General features: G+C 55.2%; 2 protein-coding genes across 3 annotated transcripts in view; one reads left to right on the forward strand and one right to left on the reverse strand.

The window, feature by feature from the left end:
- Positions 1-4,334, forward strand: part of USP40 (ubiquitin specific peptidase 40) — a 92,907-nt gene extending 88,573 nt beyond the window's left edge. For both annotated transcript variants that reach the window (XM_068544196.1, XM_068544194.1), the window contains exons 31-32: positions 1,106-1,200; positions 2,509-4,334. In XM_068544196.1, the coding sequence (XP_068400297.1) occupies positions 1,106-1,200; positions 2,509-2,620 (207 nt within the window). In that variant the 3' untranslated portion in view covers positions 2,621-4,334. The remainder of the gene's footprint in view (positions 1-1,105; positions 1,201-2,508) is intronic.
- Positions 4,335-7,175: 2,841 nt separating this feature from the next.
- Positions 7,176-20,429, reverse strand: part of DGKD (diacylglycerol kinase delta) — a 107,997-nt gene continuing 94,743 nt past the window's right edge. The window contains exons 24-30 of the mRNA XM_068544197.1: positions 20,073-20,224; positions 18,977-19,088; positions 18,800-18,892; positions 17,753-17,872; positions 10,932-11,049; positions 9,770-9,900; positions 7,176-9,002 (exon numbers count right to left, since the gene is read on the reverse strand). Coding sequence (XP_068400298.1) covers positions 8,913-9,002; positions 9,770-9,900; positions 10,932-11,049; positions 17,753-17,872; positions 18,800-18,892; positions 18,977-19,088; positions 20,073-20,224 — 816 coding nt within the window. The 3' untranslated portion in view covers positions 7,176-8,912. The remainder of the gene's footprint in view (positions 9,003-9,769; positions 9,901-10,931; positions 11,050-17,752; positions 17,873-18,799; positions 18,893-18,976; positions 19,089-20,072; positions 20,225-20,429) is intronic.

A 20,429-nucleotide genomic window follows, 5' to 3' on the forward strand; every position in this document is an offset into this window, starting at 1 on the left:
AACAGACTGTGCTTCTTCCTTGAAAACTAAAAATGAAGCAAATATGGTAAAAGGTTAATACTATTAATAGGTAGCTCTCACTGAGCATTTTGTATTTGCCGTCCATGTATATACATTTAATTCAGTTTTTCCTCATAACAACCGTAGAAAGTCGTGCCATCTTGAGCTGAAGAAAAGGAGGCCGGGGGGTTGTGTGATGGGGGCCCGTGGACAGGGGCCGCCGCGCCCGCCTCCTGCCCCCCGAGAACGTGGGCGTCTGTCCCAGGGTCTCTGTATTTTCTCTGATTTTGTGATGTTTCACAGTTTTATAAAGCACATCATATGTATCATTGGAACTAAAATTATACTATTTATCATGCACCATTTATTGGAATAGAGATTATCATCTTTGTCACAGCGTTTTTCCCACCTGAGAGTGGAGAAGCAGCGAAGCCCTCCTGCAGCCCTTCAGCTGACGTGTCAGACGCAGAAGGGCCACCACCCCCGTAATCAGCATTAACTCTCCCAGATCCGCACTTGGGAACACGGCCAGTAACCCCGGGGTCCCTAACGCGGGGGGTCTGGCAGGCCTCAGAATTGCCGTGTTGTGATACACTTTCCTCCCGGGCACGTGTTCTCAGGGTTAGCGTTTTGGCCGGTGGATGCTGACGGAGACCGGCCTGTGGGAGCAGCGGGGTCTACGGTGAATCACAGTCTCTGACCGACTGTGAGTCCTGGGAAGGCCGAGGGAGCGCCTGCTCCTTGTAAAGCACCGGGGTGGCTCTGGGGAGATGCCAGGAAGCCCAGAAGCTCAGGGCGCAGCTGGGGAGGCGCAGGGGACGCAGACGGCAGGGTTGCAGGCCGGTAGGCGGCCTGTGCCTGGGCCTCGGCTCTCTCGGGGCCCCTTGCCCGCTCACTCGGGGAGCCGTGAACGGTAACCCCGCCTCACTAGGCTCACTTTGTTTTCATCAAGAGCTAGAATGTTTCGTATCAGTTACTAATCTGGTTTATGTAAATTTGGATATCCCCTTTTGTCAATTTAGGTGATTGTTTTACACCCATCTCTCTTAAATGTAGACTAAAAAGATGTCTGAAAACATGGCTCATTAATTATTTTGAAATGCAGAATCTCCTGGTTGAAGATGATGATGATTTCAGTACAGTCAGAGATGACATTGGAAGAGAAAAACAGAAAGAGTTCGCTCTGGGGAAAAAGAAAAGGTAAGTAAGTGAGGGTCCTCGCCTGCGTGACAGATTCCACTGCTTTCGCTGGAAAGCTCCTGACTGAGGTGTGGAAAGAAACAGCGGAACCCTCCTCCCTGCCTGCACTTGCCCACCTTCTCTCCATCACCTCCTAGAGTGGCTTCCTGGGGACCGTGCAGGAGAAACCTGGGCGCAGCTCACTGCGAGGAGGAGGCCCCTCCCCGAGCTCCGGGTCTCGTTCTCCCTCCTCTGGGGGCCCTGTTCCTTCAGTCGGCCTCCCATCTCCCCACACTCGGCCTCCGCCATCCCTGGGTCTCTTCCTTCAGACACCCACCCTTGCGTGTCCAGGGTTCGCGCGTCCTGACCCTGCTGCAGCTGTCGCCTCCCATCGCTCTCCACCCCCTCCGTCCCCTCCAGGCAGTCAGCCAGGCTGCTAGCCCAAACGACCCTCCCCTTGGAGGGAGCTCCCTCCCCGTCCATCTTCCCCTCTGCTCTGCCCGAGCCACTGCACCTTGGGTGGGCCCGCTCCTTCCTCTTCCGTACACAGCCCAGCTCTCTCCTGGCCTCCAGACCACGTACACCTATCAGAATCTACTGGAACCTTCCACCAATGCTGATACTTCCAACTCCACGTGCCTGGACCTGGCTTCCACCACCGTGGTCCACATAGTCATCCCCCCGCAGGCCACACCAGGGGTGTGGGTGGCCGTCCTAATCTGTCCCCACTTGCAGTCTCCTGAGGTCTCGTGTCCTGTCCCCGTTCTAATTGCTTCTGGCTTGGTGGCCTCTCCTCTCTGCCTGCCTGGGCCAGGCCCTGCTCACCTCAGCCTTCCTCTCCTCCCACCTTCCATAGCTTGGGTACCAAGTGTCAGGCGTTGTGACGGCAGCAAGAAGACATGCCCTCCGCCTGGCCTGCAGGACAGGGAAGCGAGGGCCGGGGTGGAGGCGGTGTCCCCCAGGTGTGTGACCCTGTAACCATGTACGGAGCTGGCGTTTCAGACGTGAGCATCTGTGAAGGTCACGCTTGGATTGGGAAGGTGAAGCAGGAAAGACTGCGCTGCTCTGAGACACCTTCCCTCAGCAGCTGGGAAAAGGCCCGAGGCTGAACCGTTCTGTGGGGAGGGCGTGGGAGTGCGCCCCGGGGAGGGGTACACGGAGGCCCCTGAGGGAGCAGTGTGGAAATGCTGCCCAGACTGCCAAGTGCATCTCTGCGGCCCGCCCTGACTTGACCCTGAAAGTTGGAATGAGGTGTGGAGTCGCTCCTCGACCGGGTGGGGCCCTTGGCGTCTGGGATGTGACCCCGTGACGGCCTCTGTGTCCCCGCAGCCAGGAAGCCCTTCGTGTGCGGAGCGGCGACGTCCCCTCTGGTGCAGAGACGCCCGCCCGCCCCCGTGGACCAGAAGCTTCTCTCTCCATCCACGTCGGGAGCTTCAGATAGCACAGGGCCTCCACGCTCCTGCTGCAGGTCCTGGCCCGTTTCCTGGTTTCTGCCCGGTGCGGACACGGACTCAAGGCCCTGCTTTGTCACGAGCAAAGGGGGCGCTCCACCGCAGGCCAGGCGAGTGCGCTTGTCACCCGGCTCCGTGGCGCGTCCCCCCGGGCTGGCACGGACCTGGCCGCGCCACAGATGCCAACCGGCCGACACCCTCGCGCCACCCTCGAGCCCCGCCACCATCTTTATACAGAAATCGACCAGTTCTGCATTAACTGCAGGCGTGGGTGACGTGGCACGTGGCGCATCCCTGCACACCTGCCCTCTAAAGTACACCCGCCCCACTCTCTCTGTCACGCTGTTCAGGTGACTCCTTTGGTATCTGTAGCCGCCCAGGCTCTGACAGCTCGGCTCACAGCGATGGGCTGGCCAGGCTCACGCCGTGACATAAACAGGAGTCTGCTTTCTGGTCCCCAAACGGCACGTTTCCCCCTTGGTCTGAGTTGGAACTGGTTCTGAAGCGTTACCTCCCTTTCCGGGATGAGGAGACCGACGGGGTCGGGTGCCGCTGGAGAGGGGGCAGCATGAGGTGGGGTCCGGCCCGTGCTGTCTGTGGTCAGAACATTCCCGCTGGGGCCTCTTCCTTCTGGGAGCCTGATGGGGAGGCAGGGTCATGGCAGCCAAGCCTGGAAAGGGCTGAGGGGACAGTCCGGAGGAGCCTTGATTAAAATGGGAAAAAAAGAAAATGTGAACCAAGAGTCTTCTTAATGCGGCGTAGCTGGCTATCACATTTAAAAGATGTAAGTGGTATTTACGACAGATACGTCGCGTCTGTGTTAACTGAGCTGAGGGACTTAGGACACCGGGCTGATTCACTTTCTCAAGCTAACTCAGTCGGAAGCAGGAATTCCTGAGAAGATAAAATAAATTCTTTACTTTCTTATACCTCAGTGATGCTTCATAGCGACTCTCTTGCTAAGTACGGTTATCTTCTTGATTTCACAGTTTTTCATCAGCCTTTTTACCACTGATGCTATTAAAATAGCTCTTAAATGTAAGGGATGGAAAGGAAATGGCAAATGGGGACCAGGTCGCGGCCCGCACCACCGGCTTAAGGAATCGAGTGAACGTTGCTCCAGCCGTGCTGCTCTCCCACAGAGCCTGACCGCGAGTGGAACGAGCGGCCCTGCTCTTCCTTCCTCTGTCCTCCCTCCTTCCACACAGTGTCAACACCACCGCTAGAAACTCTGGTCTCTGTGTGTGCGTCTGAAATGGGTGGCTCGCGAATTATGTGCTAATTTGTATTGAAGCAGTCGTGTTTTAAGTTGGACTTTGGCGAGTGCTTCCGGCCTCTCAAACACTAACTCTGTCTCAGGAGACGCACACGTGGGGTCCAGACTCTCCAGACGCACCTGGCGGGCAGTGACGAGGCCGAAGTGTGGGCTCCTTGGTGCGCCCCTTCATTCCACTGTAATAAAACATTAATGCACTAACTGAAAAGCCTGGCTTCTGAGAAGCCAGCGGCCTCGCTGGGCGTCACCTACCACGACAGGCAGGGGTCGAGGCGCGGCACGGTGTCCGCGGTGAGCGGCCGGGGCCTCGGGTGGTCTCTGCTTGTCGGCTTGCTCCCCTCCTTCCTTCCAGTTCGGGGATGGAGTGGGGCTCCAGGGAGAGAACTGTAAGAGTTTGTTAAAGAAAAAATAAACTGTTCAATTTGTAACCTCCCGTCTCTGTGCGCTGACTGCTTCATGTTCTCCTGGCCTTTTTCCCAAGCGAACTTCAGATGCTAAGTCGCTGGGGTTTATGTTTAGACATACCACTTCAGTACTGCTGTAGAAATAACAGAACTGTGTTTTCGTTTTAAATAAACTCAAGACTCGTGGGAATAACCGTATTTGAAGAAACTGGAAGTGGTCTGGTTCTCTTTTCCTTCTAGGAAAATAGAACTGGCAGGGGTGCTTGTGTTACAGAAAACATATTTACTCAACTGGGACACTTTCCTGGCAAAAAGGGGAGGCGGGGCCCAAGAAGGAGTCCCTGATAATCCAGAATCCTGGCTCGGAGAGGTCGGCTTCCCTCTGGGACAGGCTTGGCTGTGAAGGGCCGAGTCCTGGGCCCCTCAGCCGGCTGGACGGGAGACGCAGCAGCCTCGCCTTCCGTGCTCAGTCCTGCCCCGTCAGTAAAAGGCTTGGCCAATCACCGCGGGTGTGTGTACGTTCTGGGAAGGCACCGCACTGCAGAGAGGAGGGTGAAGCCATGAAAGCGACACACGCTAGTTAAAGGAAGAGACGTCTCCAGCGCCCACCAGGGGCCCGTTGCCTGCGTCCTGGCTCAGGCTGCCTTGAGCAGACCTGACGCGCCCGCGGCTTCTCCCCCCACCGGGGAGAAGGCGGCTCTAGTCCCTGGGGAGGCTCTGCGGGGCCCCCCACCTTCCTATCAGCAGCCCCAACTCCCACAGCCCAGGGGCCGGGCCCTCACGCCCACCGGCTCCTGCCTGCAGCCTGGGGTCTGGGTTGGGCCCGACGGCCAGCAGCAGCTCAATGACATGAGTGGTTCGACTTGGAACCAGCGTACCGAGGGGGTGGGGACCACGAAACCACGGCCCTTCTGGAAGTCGAGGCCACCCCGAGCGGTCACGGCCTCCACGGTGACGGGCGCTGCACAGCCACCCTGCCGGGCGCCGCGGAGGCCCGCCCGGCCCCGGGGGTGCGCCTGGCAGCGACCACGCTGGGGCACTTTCCTCCTGCGTGCGCACGTCCTGGAGACCTGGGACCACAGGCAATTTTGTTCTCAGCGTGGGGCCCGGCTGGCAACATGACTTCCCGGAAAGCGCAGCTCAGCAGGCTTTTGGTGGATCTGCTTCCGTCCACGGCACGAGCGAGAAAGCCTTCAGGTCCCCAGCTGGCGGGTTTTCCTCTGCGAGTTTTACAACCTGCTTATTAGGCTTCTGTGATCAAAACTGGCAACCAGACACTGCTCCGAGGCCGGCACCTGGGCTGGGCGGCCAGCGCGGTCACAGCTGCCATCCCAGTGTGAGAGGGACCACAGGCTCCCAGGCCAGGATGCCTGCGTGTGACTTAGGCCATTCCCTCACCTGTCAGCGTGGGCTGGGATTGGTGTCAGGCCTGGGACACAGGACCAGCACGGCCCTCGAGGTGTGATCTCTGGTACCCAACTGCCCCGTGACTCCCGTCCCTGCCACATGCTGCTGGGACAAGTTGTGAACCTCTCTGAGCCTGTGTCCTCATCTGTAAAACGCAGATACCCAGGGCTTCCCTGGTGGCGCAGTGGTTGAGAATCTGCCTGCTAATGCAGGGGACACGGGTTCGAGCCCTAGTCTGGGAACATCCCACATGCCGCGGAGCAACTAGGCCCGTGAGCCACAACTACTGAGCCTGCGCGTCTGGAGCCTGTGCTCCGCAACAAGAGAGGCCGCGATAGTGAGAGGCCCGCGCACCGCGATGAAGAGTGGCCCCCGCTTGCCGCAACTAGAGAAAGCCCTCGCACAGAAACGAAGACCCAACATAGCAATCAATCAATCAATCAATCAATCAATCAATCTTTAAAAAAAAAAATGCAGATACCCACCTGGTAGGATTGCTAAGGAACAGGTGAGTTAGGATGTGCAAAGTCCTTAAGCCGGCACCTGGCATAAAGTAACAGAAATGTGTTAGGCCAGCAGCACCGTGATCAGCCATCACTGGCATAGCCCCGTTCCCTCTGCACCCACCGGTTCAGTCATGAGTGTGTGATACAATTCTAGACGATGAGACATTAGGGGAGGTCAGTGGAAGCCAGACTTTCTGAAAGGTTTCCTTTTACCTTAAAAAGAGACGCAGAAGAGACAACCCCCTATACACCCACACCTTAGCCTGGGCGTGGTCATGTTTCGATGTGCTCCCTGGAACAGTGGCAGTTCTCCTGCAAGCATGAGGCCTGATCCTGGATGGCCGGCTGGGAGAAGCATGCACACCAGGACAAAAATGGGGCTCTACTAAGCATGGGAGGAGGGAGAAGGAAGCTTCTGGGGAGGCAACCTACATACACATCCAAAGCCCACACAGCCCTATGGTACCCTGCCAGCCTGGTTTTCGACTCCGTGATCCCAGCCCCCATCCCTCACCCCAGGAAACCGGGGGATGATTAAAGTGACCTTGAGCTTGGAGAGGCAGCTCCCTTGTATAATAAAGGTACTATGATTAAACAGAGAGGTAAGTAGAAGAGCTCCGGTTTGCAGTTACATGTTAAAGACTTAGGAGATTAGGATATTAGCTAAAACGACGCGGCCCTCAGTAGGTTGGGCTGAAGCTGCATGTGATTAAGCCTGAGAACCTTGGTGCTACCCGGCCCCAAGGTTGCTGAATTTTTAATTCAACAGATCCTAGAACCTACACCCTAAATAATACAATGGCATTCTTCCCACTTTGCTTTTCAGCCATCGCCAATTCAACCTGCTTTTAGAGCGGCTGAAAAACGTAATTCTGAACCCAGTTCGGGAAGATTTCTGGCAACGACATCTTACGTCCAAGCACAAGGAACGATAACAAGAAACCCGACAGTGTAAGATCAAAAACAGGCTTGTTTTATTTATACACAGAACAACGTATTTACAACCCCAGATGTGGATATGTACATAGCGATACAGGAGGCGTTTGCTTCCACGGTGGGCGCTGTATAAATTAAGATCATAAATATGGGGGAAGCCCCACCAGAGGGCACAAAACCTTTTCTCCAAGACTCCAGGGATCCCTCCTCCCTCCTCCCTCCCTCTACACTGACAGGACCGTGAGACCGCGGGGCCCCGAGGGACAGCCGTCCAGCCGCACGGAGGGCCGGGGGCCCGGAGGGCAGCCCCACGCGCACCAACACGCACCACAACGCGCGTGGGACGCCGCCCTGCAGACGCGGCTTCGCGCAACGCTCGTGTTTATGCCACTCGCTCTAACTTACTATCCTCAGAAAGTGGTTTCACGTAAACAGTGTCGCTCTAATCACCGACGACGTTACCTTTAAACACCACGCTTGACCTAAGCCTAAGGCTTTCCCGCGGGAGGGCGCTGAGGGCTGCGGTGGCCTCCGAGCACCGGCCACCGCGCCCCGCGTGCGCCCTCCTCCGCCGAGTCCCCAGCTGTGCGTCGGCCCTGAGGGCCTCAGAGCCCGGGGTGCCCCCGCCCGAAGCAACAGAGCAGACGGCGTCTGGCACCGCGGGCCGGGCCAGCCTGTTCTACTTTGAAACCCAGGGACTTGTGGCGACTGGGTTTCCTCCACCTCCCTCCACCCGCAGCGGCGGCAGCGGCTCTGATGGGCGGGAACCTCGGGGCGGAGAGTGACACACAACCGCCGGGTCTCACCTCCGAGGGGCGGCTGAGCGCACGTGCAGAGCGCGGCCACCCCGCCCGCGGGGACAAGCTGGCCTGGGGCAGGGCCTCGGCCGAGCTCAGCGCCGGGAGGCCCGCCAGGGGAGCCCCCGCCGGCCGGAGGCAGCGGCCGACTGCGCGGCGGGCGGGGAGCCGGCAGCGCGTGTGCGAAGCGAGCGGCAGCTCAACGCTGCTCCGCCGCGCGCCCCACGGGCCCCTCGGGACGGCGGCGCACAGCCCCCGGGAGGCAGAAGGGGAGAAAAGGGCCAGGTCCCCGGCGGCGAGGCCCGGGGTGCCGCCGGGGCCGGTCCCGGCTCAGCTTCCTCCCCGCGGAGGGACGCCGACCTGGCGGCTCGAGGCGAGAAGTCGCCCCGGGGTGAGAAACTCTGGGCGGCCCCTGACGCCCCCGGCAGCCCGGGAAGCTTCCTCCACACAGAAACACGGACCAGCCTCTGTCCGCGGGGAGACGACAGGCCAGGCGTCCTGGGCACAGAGCGGACCCCGCGCCCGCGGTCCAGGGACCGAGACGGACGGGGCGCGAGCTCGTCAGCCCCGGACCCTAACTACCATCTGCTGGGCTTAAGGGGGAGCCAGCGTCGCCTTCGTGTCAAACTGAACCGGCGGGACGGAAGGCAGCCAGGCCCGCTCACACCAGGGGACTCGGAAGCGCGGGGACGCAGCGCGCCGGCGGGGCGGGAGACGGTGCCCCACGCTGCGCCGCGGAGGGCACGCGGAGGGCACGCGGAGGGCCCAGGCCCGGGGCGGGGGCGGGGGCGGGGGCGGCGGCGGCGGCGGCTGGAAGGTAGCTGTGTTGCGGGTCGGGACCCGGAAGCCGGGCCGCCGGGCCGGGTCGGGTCGGAGCGGCGGGAGTAGCACCATGAGCGGCGCCGGGCCGGCTCAGTCGCGGGAGGCGCGGGGGACGCAGGCCCAGAGGGCGGAGGCTAGGCCTCGGCGGCAGGGGTGCTGCGGCTCAGCTCCTTGATGCCACACAGGATCCTCTTCATGTGGCCCACCTTGGTCACGCCGAGGTCCTGCAAGGAGAGGACAGCGCTCAGGCCCGGGTGGTGGCGGGGCGGGGTGGGGGGTGGGGGGGCGGCCCCGGCGCGCCGCCGCCCGCGTCCGAACACGAGTGAGGGTGAAAGCGACAACGGGGGACGCGGCCGGAGACGCCGCCCGCCACGTCCCGGTCCCTGACGGGAGTCGTCAAGGGCACACGGAGCAAGACACAGACGAGCGAGCGAGGCAGGCGACCCGAGGGCGCCACCGTCCCGACGCCCTCGCCCTCGGCGGCCTCTCAGCCTCTCGGGACGCGGCCTGAGCGGCACAGAGAGCCAGGCTCCGGGAGCCCCAGGTCAGGCCGCCCCGCGTCCTCCCGAGGGGAGGGAGACGGGCGAGCGTGGCCACTGCGGGAGCCGAAAAGCGGCCAGCTGGGGAAGGAACCCCGTCCGCTGGGTCCCCTTCACCCGGATGGCTGTCATCACAGAGAACGCTTCAGCTCGGCTAGCGGAGGGCTGCATTCCCCAAAGGGTTTTTAACGCTAACGTGGTTCACTGTCCAATTAGGCTGAGAGAGCGAGGCTGCCCACGGGGTCTGCTCGGGCTTTGGCCGCGGCAGGTGAGACATCGCGTCTGGGAGCCACCGCGCATCACCCCCAGGTCGTCACCCCGGGTCGCGCACAAAGGCCTGAGAAGAACGGTGAGGAGACTACTGACGCTGGGACACGGCCAGGTCAGAGGGAGGGGACAGGGGAGCCGCGGGGAGCGCAGGCGCGCCTTCCCAGGAGACGCTGCGGAAGTACCTTAAGGTCCCTCCGCTCCAGGTGCAGGAGCTCTGAGCCCCGGATGTCGTGCCGCGTGAAGATGTCCTTATACTCACAGAGACTGAGGTGCTCCAGCCAGGCAGCAACCTCCTCTGTGCCCCAGAGGTGAACTGTCGGAGACGGAAAAGCACGAGTGCGATGAGTGCCCAGAGCCCAGCGCCAAGCAGGCGGCGGCCCGCGCCCGAGACGCCCCAGCAAGCAGGCAGGCACCCACCACCCAGCCCCAGGTGCCGCCCCAGGCTGTGCAGAAAGAGGAGGGGAGCTGCCCGCCCTCGGGGGCGTGAGCTGCCGCACAAGCTGGTGTCCTTTCCTGCCAGGTCACCGGCAGCCTTCTGTCCCAGGAGGGACACATGGGTCTGACTGCGGCTGAGGTCAGCTTCCCTCTCCCTTCTAGAGGGGTCCATTTCACTTCCAGCCCACAGCGGGAAGGGAAACATATGCAGAGATTCCGTGGAGTCAGAGCCACCATCATTCAAAGAAACCCAATTTCTGGACAAACATGCGAAGAAGAAAAATCAAAGGGAGCTACCCTTACTGGCAGCAAATGCCATCCCCAAATCCAGGCTTGGGGCCGCCCAGCACCTGAGAGCCTGGGGGCAGCTGTGCTCAGGGCCGACACTTTGAATGGAGATTCTAAAGCCCCAGTTTACCGACCCAGAGGAGAAACATCCTTTAGTGCCATTTTCTATTGATTTCACGGCCCAGGGCCACTGGCAGCCCAGGTTCCCGGCGCAGGGGCCTTGATCAATGAACTGATTAATGGGGGACGAGCAGCCCCGCAGAGGAAGCAGGCACAGGGGGCCAACGTGTGGCCGGAGTGTGAGCTGTGTCTCTGTCTTGTCACCTCTGCTGTCTCCTCCCCACCTCGCGCCCCAATCTAGCGCAGGCAGGCGGCTCGGTGGCCTGTCTGTCACCCAGAATCTGCACCGGGAGCAAGTTCAGGGCAGGGCGTGACACCGGTGAGCCTCCCACGTGGAGCGGGAAAGCCGGGGTGCGGTTCTGTAGCCACAGACGAGTCGGCGCAGGGCATGACCGGAGGCCGTGGCCCCGGGACGACGGGGACGAGCACGAGGCCAGGGAGAAAGCAGAGCCTGGGCCCCGCACAGCCCGGGCGGCCAGGAGAACAGGAGAGGGCAGGTACCCGGGGCTCCCAGGCTGCTGCGAGCTTCTCTGTTCTTGTTATTCTTCTCCTTCTTAAACTTGGTCACCAGGCGGAATTTACCGCTGCGGCTGCGCTTGGAAAGATCCAGCATCACGTTCTGTGGGGCAAACGAGAAACAGTGAGAGTCAGACCCCGGTTCACCAAGACCTCAGCCGCTCCTCGACCACACAGGCACGGAGCTAGGAAGACACGTCGTCGTTCCTGATACTCTTATTCCCGGGCTTTTCCTTGACTTTTAGTCTTTATTGCTGATTTTTAATGCCTTTAAAAAGCGGTTTCACAGTGTTAAGTATCTATTTTCATATTCTATTTTTTTCATTTTATAGTGTTTACTTCTCATGTGACTAGAAAGCTCTCTCTAGATTATTTAAGTATCAGGACCATTATATCAAGATTGGTAAGTTATTAGCCACTCTTCCAGCGCTGCACTGGCGGGCTTTGACTATCAGTATCACGAGTATCTTTCTAAATAAAGCTTTTCCTGCGCTTTGCACTGTTTCCTTGCCATCTGCTCCCTGAGGCAGAATCAAGGAGGGAAGGGAGTAAGAGGGACACGGGGACAGGGTCCCTGCTCGGTGGCCACCTCCCCACAGAGCAGTCCAGGGCACGGCGGAGCCATCACTGCCCCTTCCCCACGGGTCTGCAGACCTTCTCTGTTGATTCTCACAGAAGCTAGGGCAGGGGTCTCCGCCAGTAAAGCATTTTGTGCACACACAAACACGTACCTGTTCTGATAATGTGTATAAACCTATTCACAAATAAAGAAAGCGTAATTTCCTTATTTTTCAGGTGTGCCACTTTCTTCCTGGCCCCGCCGGCCTGGATTCTGCCCCTGGGCCCTGTCTACCTACATCCCCACGGCGACCGGCACAGTTAGGACTGCGCAGCTTTATGACACACTTTCAGATCTGACGGGGACATCGGGTCGCACTAAAAAAACTCCACCGGCATTTTCACTGGGATTGCACCCAACCTAGAGCCTGGAAATACTAAGCATCTCCACACCCAGTCTGTCGTGACCCTGCATCTTCATCACGCCCCTGCACGGTCATCTTCGTGGAAAGAGACCTCTTACAATGACATTTTCTAGTCAATGACTGTGCGTAATGCAGAAACTTGTTTTTACAGATGTCTTGTTCTTGGCAAAACTATCAAGCACCCATTCTAGCACAGCTGCTCCACGCAAGAACTCTACCTCCCGGGCGGTCACCACAGTCACGGGCTCTCCTGCCCCAAGACGAGCAGCTCCTCGCCCCTCAGCGCCGCCTGCAGGCGGCCATGTGTGAGGCATACTCTCCAGAATCCGCACGAAATCCGATTCCTGACTCTACAACTTCTTTCTTCAATGCAAACATGAGCTGTAAATTTACTTCTAACTTTTTCAATATGCGTATTTTCTTCCACTGGTAAGACGGGGAGACTAGTAGAATGTGGCTGATTATCGACCTGTTATCTTATTTAATCTCCTCGGCCTTTTAAAAGCAGATTTCAGACATCAAATTACTCCACCCATAAGTACTTCAGTATGCAACTCTAAGAATACTCTTTTGAAAACATACTCTGGCACCTTATCACACCAGATACCACTAACAAGAATTCATTTGGCTCTCATGAATCCATTTGTATCAGATCTCCCCGACTGCTCCAAAGGTCTATCCTCACAGCTGGATATGTGTGGATAAACCTTTGGAGCAAACCTTTGAATCAGGACCCTGACGGGGTTCACAGGGGACACCCAACTCTTGTGGCTCAGTCTCTCCTCCTCGGGGTCACCTGTAGAGAGACCAGGCGTCTGCCCTGCAGGACAACTCGCGCTCTGGCTCTGACGGGTGTCTCCCTGCCTCCCCACTCCCCGGGTGGTCCAGAGCTGCTAATTCTATCAATCTCGTGTCCCCAGGGACACAAAATGGCGCTTTAATCCTACAGGCTCCAGCTAGAATTCTTTTATAAAGAACTTCTTTCATCAACTATTTGATTTAAAGAAATAACTTAAAGGGATCTACTGATAATACTGAAGTCTGGAATCCAATGTGCTGGTTTTTTAAAAATGAAATGTTTAAAGTTCTGGAGATCTGTTTCCTAACAATGTGAATATACTCAACACTACTTGAACTATACACTTAAAAATGACAAAGATGGTAAATTGTGTTTTTCTACCACAATTTTAAAAAATGAACTGGGACAAAGTCCATCTTTTTCCAGCTTTGACACTTTCTTATATATGGAAATTATATATTCCTTGACATTTTCCCTTTGGAAGTAAAATTTATTTTTTCAAGTTGTTCTGTGACTATTCCTTTTAAAATATCTTTGAGATTTCAATTTGTGTAATTTAAATTTTTTCTGAAAAATCAACAGTTTCATCAAGATTGTAAGATTCATTGTCATTTCTTTGTATATGCTATAACTTGATTAATTCTCATATCTGTTGTTATATTCCCCTTATCACTTCATTTTGTTCGTTCCCCCCCCCCACCGCCGCCGCCGCCCCGGATTACATGTGCCAGAGGATGGTTTTTTTTTACTTTCCTTTCAAAGAACCAGCTCAAAGACCTATCACTTTTTTTCCTTTCAAATAAATGATTTTCCTATTTTTATGCCAGTAGAAATATGGTGCCTCCCCCTCCAAGGTTCCCTTTGCCCTTCACACTTCACCTCCTCCTGGTCCCTTGCATGGGGGGGACGAGCCAGAGTCCCAGAGGGTGGCAGCACTGAGCTGGAAGGCACCAGCGGAGTTGGCTGGAGAAGCCAGGAGCCCAGGAGCCAGCGTGGTTTTCCCTTCACTCCCGGGACCCCTGGCCCTCAGTTTCTGGCCTCAGGCCCCATCGGGTGAATGCCTGCAGTAACACCACCCCAGCTGGCTCCAGAGGGTTTCTGGTTTTGCAACTAAACCTCAGGTGCCATCGGTACTATTTCCCACCTACTACTGCAAGAACTAACATCTGCTCTGTCTCAGCAGCCCACATCTAGGAACCCTGGAAACCAGGGCCACTCTAGACGTGGCTTAGAGGGTTCATGAGGCAGGCAGCATTCAGGTCAGCCATCCAGGGAGGACTCGTGGTGCTCTGTGTTTGTTTCCATGATGGCTGCATGGCATTTGGTGATAGTTGTTCTGAAAACACTTTTAGGCTTAAAGCTTTAGAGCCACACAATCCCTGTGGCATGGGCTTTTAGTACTAAGACCTGACAGTCCCAAATAAACTGAGGTGCTTGGTTACCCTGCAACTGGGCACCAGGCTGTGAGCCTCCCACCGCAGCAGCTGCTACCCTGCCCATGAACTGAAGAAAATCGTTGCCCTCCCTGTCTTCACTGAAGAATCTGCATGGAGGCAGAAGCTACCCACCTGTGCAGAGCAGCATGCTGGGAGCACAGGGGCCATGGTTTACAGTTGGCACAATTTCTGTTCTGAGTTAGTATCTGAGGTTTCCTTGTGGCCTAGAGCTGTGCTGCTCAAACTACCCCTGGAAAAGAACCAGCTTTAAAAATTCCCATTCCACAGTGGGCTGGTACTTCAGTGAAAGAAAGTAAGACAAATTACTAGAAAAATGAAACCCCCAAAAGGCATACAAAATACAAACCTCAGTTTTTTATTGGGACTTCCCTGGTGGCGCAGTGGTTAAGAATCCGCCTGCCAACGCAGGGGACACAGGTTCCAGCCCTGGTCTGGGAAGATTCCCACATGCCGCGGAGCAACTAAGCCCGTGCGCCACACCTACTGAGCCTGCGCTCTAGAGCCCACGAGCCACAACTACTGAGCCCACGTGCCACAACTACCGAAGCCCGTGCGCGCCTAGAGCCCATGCTCTGAAACAAGAGAAGCCACCCTGGTGAGAAGCCCGCGCACCACAACAAAGAGCAGCCCCCGCTCGCTGCAACCAGAGAAAGCCCGCGCACAGCAACGAAGACCCAACGCAGCCAAAAATAAATGAATAAATAAATAAATTTATTAAAAAAAATTTATTATTTTCAACATAAAGAAAGTTTCCCTCTCAAGTGCTTAAAAGTTTCTAAACTCTTCCTCTCAATTTCTGCAATGATAACAGAGAGTTTCATACCATCAGTAGTAGTCCTAGTTTAGAAAACGATCAGATTTTCAAAATGTCCTATGGGCAACAGAAAAGAAAGCATATCCCCTCTTTGCAGAGTATAAAATTCTCTCTATAGAGAAGCATGATATATACTTATATATATATTCTACATATACGTATTCTATCAACTTGCTTTGTTCAGATGTTGTGACAGTTTGTTTTACATGATTAATCACGGACTGATAGGGATAGCTCACACTACAAAATTGGGTTTCTGACACTTTCTATCATTTCAAGAAGTTGTAGCTTTACGTATTTTATGCATGTAAATTAAGATTAAAATTTTGGGGGTAACCACTGAAAGAACAGAAGAGTACATATTTCCAAACTAGTAGAGGGGACAAACAGAATTGTGTGGGAAGAAGGAGAGACTCATCAATCAAAAAGGAGAAACGAAAAGAAACAAAAAAATGGGACAAACAGAAAGCACAAAATATGGTAAAAATATATCTAAATATCATAATCATAATAAATGTAAATAGACTGAACTCTCCAGTCAAAACACAGAGTACTGAATAAAAACCCAAAATTTAGCAGTGCTATTTATAAGAGCGACACTCCAAATAAAGCGTGAAAGTGAAAGTATGAAAAAGAATATACCAAGCAAGTGGACTTGAAAACAAAAAGAATTAATAAAGGCCTTTATATAATGATAAAACTTGTAGGCACTCAATAACATAGCCTCAAAATACATACAGCAAATATACACAAAACCGCAAGGATAAATTGAGACATCTACATTCACGGTCAGGGAGTTCAACAGTAACTGACAGATCAAGAAGACACAAAAATAAAAAACAAAGTAAGGACTTAATGATGTAAATAATTACAACTGGATATAAGGTACATTTATAAAAACTGACCACCTTTCGGGCCATTAAGTAAGTTTCAACAGATTTCAGAGGACTGGTAACATACAAACAACTGCCTTTGAACACAGTGAAATTAAGTTAAAACTCAATAACAAAAAACCTATTAGAAAAAAATCTCACATATTGGGAAATACATAGTTTAACTCATTTAAATGCTGTATTAGGACAAGATTTTATCATTATTATAACCATCATAAGTTTATCTCAGAATTATACAGTATATAGTATAATGATACGGTTATTATCTTTTACCAATATAAAGTGATCCTCTATCATTTACTGCCTTAGGTATGCAATTCTATTTTTACATTGTTACTTCGGATTTTTTATTGCGTTTTCTTGAAATTGTTTTATTTTTAATCTTTCTGGGTCACAATTTTTTATTGAGGGTATGGAAGAGAAAACTGGGCTCCTGTGACTAGTATTTGGTTAGATTTCTTTTTTTTTTTTTTTAACACAATCTAAGAATAATTTGCTTTTAAGAGGAGCAGTTATATTATTTTCTGTTTTCTTATTTTTATGCTGTTAGCTCCACCGTTACTACTTCTTTTATTTTCTTTTACGATACAGACTACATTTTGCTTGTGTCTTTTGTGGTGATTCAAAAAGACATACACCTTTTCAATTTTACTAGAAGCAACCTTTAAAACTACGTTTAAGTTTTTAAAACATAATTAACTCTACCTTTCTCTAATTATCAAAGTCAAGAACTTTCATTAACCTTCCTCCACCGTAAGAGGAGGGATTTAATGTGCCCTCACTCCTGTCCATGTCCTCTTCCCTGTCTCCCCACTGCACTGCCCACACTTCACAGGCTTTGAAAACATAATCTGGAATCACAGGCCTAGGTTACTGCTACATTTGTTGAATATTTTACGTATTATTATCTTAGTAATTTTCTTTAAATGAAATTTTTATATTTATAATTAACTACAAATTTTGATGAGCTTGGCCTGGCCCTCTGAACCAAAATGTCCTCATTCTTCAGTTGCTGAGTTTTGTTTCTTGGCTGGAAGGCCTCTGAGTCAGTTTTCCATGCGGGGTTCACATTTGTCAACAAACGCCTGCATGTTCAAGAAGAGCTCTGGACTGCCGGCCCCCTGTCCCCTTGCCCTATTGCTGCCCATGGGTCCTAACAGTCGAGCCGGCAGCAGGGGCGCCTAATGTGTCTAGCAGTTCTTTACCTGGTGAACTTTTCTCCTGGCCCACCTCTGTTCCACCCTTGAGAGGAAGGCCATCTAGGGTTTGCCTCTCTCCAGGTGCTGCCCGCAAAAACCAACCACCAAACAAGCGCATCTCCAGGGCCTTCTTCCTGCCTCTCCTGCTTCAGGAGACACTACCCCTGGGGCGCATATGCCCAGGGTCCCATCTGTTGTCCCAGCTATAAGACCTGCGCAAGCTGGGGTCTCTAAATACGCACAACAGAAAAGCGTGACTGTGAGTTGAACACAGCAACTCTGCCCTTGTCAACAACAAACTCCCAAGAAGTTGCTGTTTAGCTAACCGATGTGCCTCCACACTGGGGGCAAATAGTGGGGCTGGGCTCAGCCTTCTTTCCACCTATGTCCTGGACAGCCCCGCAGTTCTGTTGCCAAGGGCAACTTGTGCCCCAGTCACGAAGGGTCATTCTTAACAGCAATTCCCAATTCCTTCCCACCTGCCGAAGTTCATCTCTGTGCCTTGAAGGCATCTTAAAAGAGAAGCATGGGAGGCCAGATGAGGGGCTGCAGGACCAACACCATCTTAATCCCAAAGCTGGACAGAGCACGTGAGTTCAGGCACCGAAGGGAGCGCCCCTGTGTCCAGGGACGCCGCGCTGAAGCCCTGTGACCCACATACCTCTTCCTCACCAGGCTCCACGGGCTGGCACAGCCAGGGGGTGTCCGCCAGCTTCCTGAGCTGCTGGCCCATCTCGACGAGGGCAGCCGTGAGCCGCTCCTTCTGAGGGGGGTCCAACTGCTGCTCCAGGCAGGGAGGGAAGAGACACAGCTGGTGACCGGCAGGGAGAAGCTGGGGCCGTGGCAGAGCCCCACGCAGACGGGAGGTCTGCCCCAGGGGATGGGCTGCTCTCAGAGAGAGTTCTAAAAACTTGCAAGGAACCTGAGTCACAGAACGCCACTTAAGGGCCAGACTCAGAACCTCCCCTCGTAAGTAGTGTCGGGTGAGAGAATTAAACTCTGCTCTCGTAAATGATGGGGCAGACCAAGCTCGTCTGAAAATCGCACCAGCAGGGCTGACGGGTCATCTGCTCTGGTTTCCTCGGGACCCTCTCTCGGAAGCGGGGGAGCAGCCTGCCTGCACCAGAGCGCAGGAAGCATGGTGGGGCCGCGGAGGCAGCAGCTGGAACGTGTCAGGACAGCGCGGTATTTTGGAATGAGAGCAGAGAGTGTGGAACTGGACTCTTAGGGGGGTTCTCCAGTGCCTTCCCCTCCGTGACCTTCCACATCCTCGTTTTTTAAAACAAGGAGGTCGGCCAGGCGCTCTCTCGGGTCTGCCCTGTGCTGGCTTCTGCGATTCAATCCAGCTCCAGCCGCACGCCTCCGCAGGGCTGACTCATCAACCAGGTTTGCAGGGCTGAGCGAGGAAGGGCGGCCGACTCTGGGGGCGGGGAAAAGGCTGGCCAGCCTGGCCGTGGCGGTGGCCGCACACCTGGGGGGTCTGGGGCAGAGCGCTGTCTACGACACAGGAGGTCCCGGTCCGCCAGTCTCGGACACCTTGGAGATGACGTGGCGAGATGGGGCCGGAGGGTTTGAGCATCGCCACACCGTCAGCTCAGATGGCCTCTGAGGCCCCTCCGATGGGGGGCCTAGAATTCTCAAGGCCGGGGATCCTGGGCTGAGACGGGCTGCCCTCTGTGCGCACAGCAAGCGGCCCCCCCCAGCTCACCAGGGCCAGCTTCCCCGCCAGCAGCAGCTCCGTCTCGCTGCGCAGAGCTCTGACGTTATTCACCATCTCCAGCACGAAGCTGCAGCTCAGCCCCTGAGAGGAACCAGAACAGACACCATGGAGACGGCCCGAGGGCGAAAGGGGTCCACAGGAGAAAGAGCGGAAAAGCGCAGGCACCTCTGTGGTCCTGGGCCTGCCGTACACTCGGTCCATGGACTTGGAGCTGGCGTTGACGGCGTGGGCGAGCTCCTGCTCCACGTCTCGGTGGGACTGCGCTATTTCCCGGATACTAGAGGGAGACACGGCACGCGTCAGACCAAAGAGCGGCAGCCTGTGAGTCACCTCGCTGGAACGCAAGCCCAGGTTCGGCCCAGAGGGCCGACAAGACCATGACTCGACCATGATGACCCGTGACGGCCGATCATTTCCTGACCGGTGGCAGAGGAGGCCTTAAATGGGAAATCTGACAACAAAATCCCAAACTTTTCTAGAAACTCAGCCAAGGAAGTAAATGCCCAAAATGAGACTGACACCTTGTAAAACAGAGAGCGGGTAAGTAGCAGGAGGCAGAGGAGAAAGCCAGGAAGAAGCTGGACAGGGCCGTGGAGGAGCACCAGGCCTGCGGCGGCTCCCGGGAGGGAGAGGTGAGGCAGGGAGGGGAGGTACAATGCAAAGACACAGCCAGACAGCGGCTGAAGGGGGTTAGCGGATGTGGCCACCGAGAGGGCCCAGGTCACCAGGCGGAAGGGCCATGCTGGAGCGAGGTGGGTGGACACAGCGGGGGGTGGGGAGAACGGACAGTGGGCAGAGCGGCGACCACCGTGCTGGAAGGTCCGCAGTGGCTCTGGGAGGCTGCGTAGGAGAAGGAAACGCCTTTGGCTGCTGGCTTTTGTTTTTTCAAAATAACTACAAGGTCTGCTTCTTAAGAGCAAACCCGCTCTCTGGGGGGTAAAGGAGGCAGGAGGGGTACTATTCTCAGAGATCCGGGATAGGCTGTAAAACCTATGAGCTGCCTCTGAAAACGCCTGTGGTGTGAAGCTTCCACCTGCATAAACCCCGAGTAATCCCTGAGAGACAGTTAGTGAAAATACCAAAGCCCGGGGTTAGCAAAAACCCGGGCCGGGCCCTCGGGAAGGAGGCAGACGGCACATAAGATCCGGCAGGGGCATCTCAATGCCTGCGGCCCAGCCACGGACCTGGGTTGTCCCTGTGACGTTAGGGGGCCCGGGAGCGCTGGCGGAGGAGTGGACCGCGGAGGGAAGGTGGCGCCCACCTGTGGATGAGGGCCCCCGCTGCCCGCCCAAACCGGTCCATCTGGTCGGCTTCCTCCGTGGACAGGATCTCCGGGTGCAGAGAGAAGGGCGGAGGGCGGGGCAGCTCACACTTCTGCTTGTCCTCCCAGGACTTCAGGGTGTTCTCAAAAGCCTAGGGTGCGGGAGCCAGCGTTACACTCTCTCCTGCGAGCACACATCTAACCACAAGCACCGCTGGGACACGAGCGGGATAACCGGCTAGAAAGGGAGACATTCTTTTTAACGCTGGGGGGAGAGGGAGCGAGCCTAGAAATTAGAGCCCTGTTCACTTAATCTTCAAAAAAAATAAATAAATTCCTGGAACAAAACGTTAAAAA

This window comes from Eschrichtius robustus, chromosome 5 (genome assembly GCF_028021215.1).
Source record: "Eschrichtius robustus isolate mEscRob2 chromosome 5, mEscRob2.pri, whole genome shotgun sequence".
Classification (NCBI taxonomy): Eukaryota; Metazoa; Chordata; class Mammalia; order Artiodactyla; family Eschrichtiidae; genus Eschrichtius; species Eschrichtius robustus.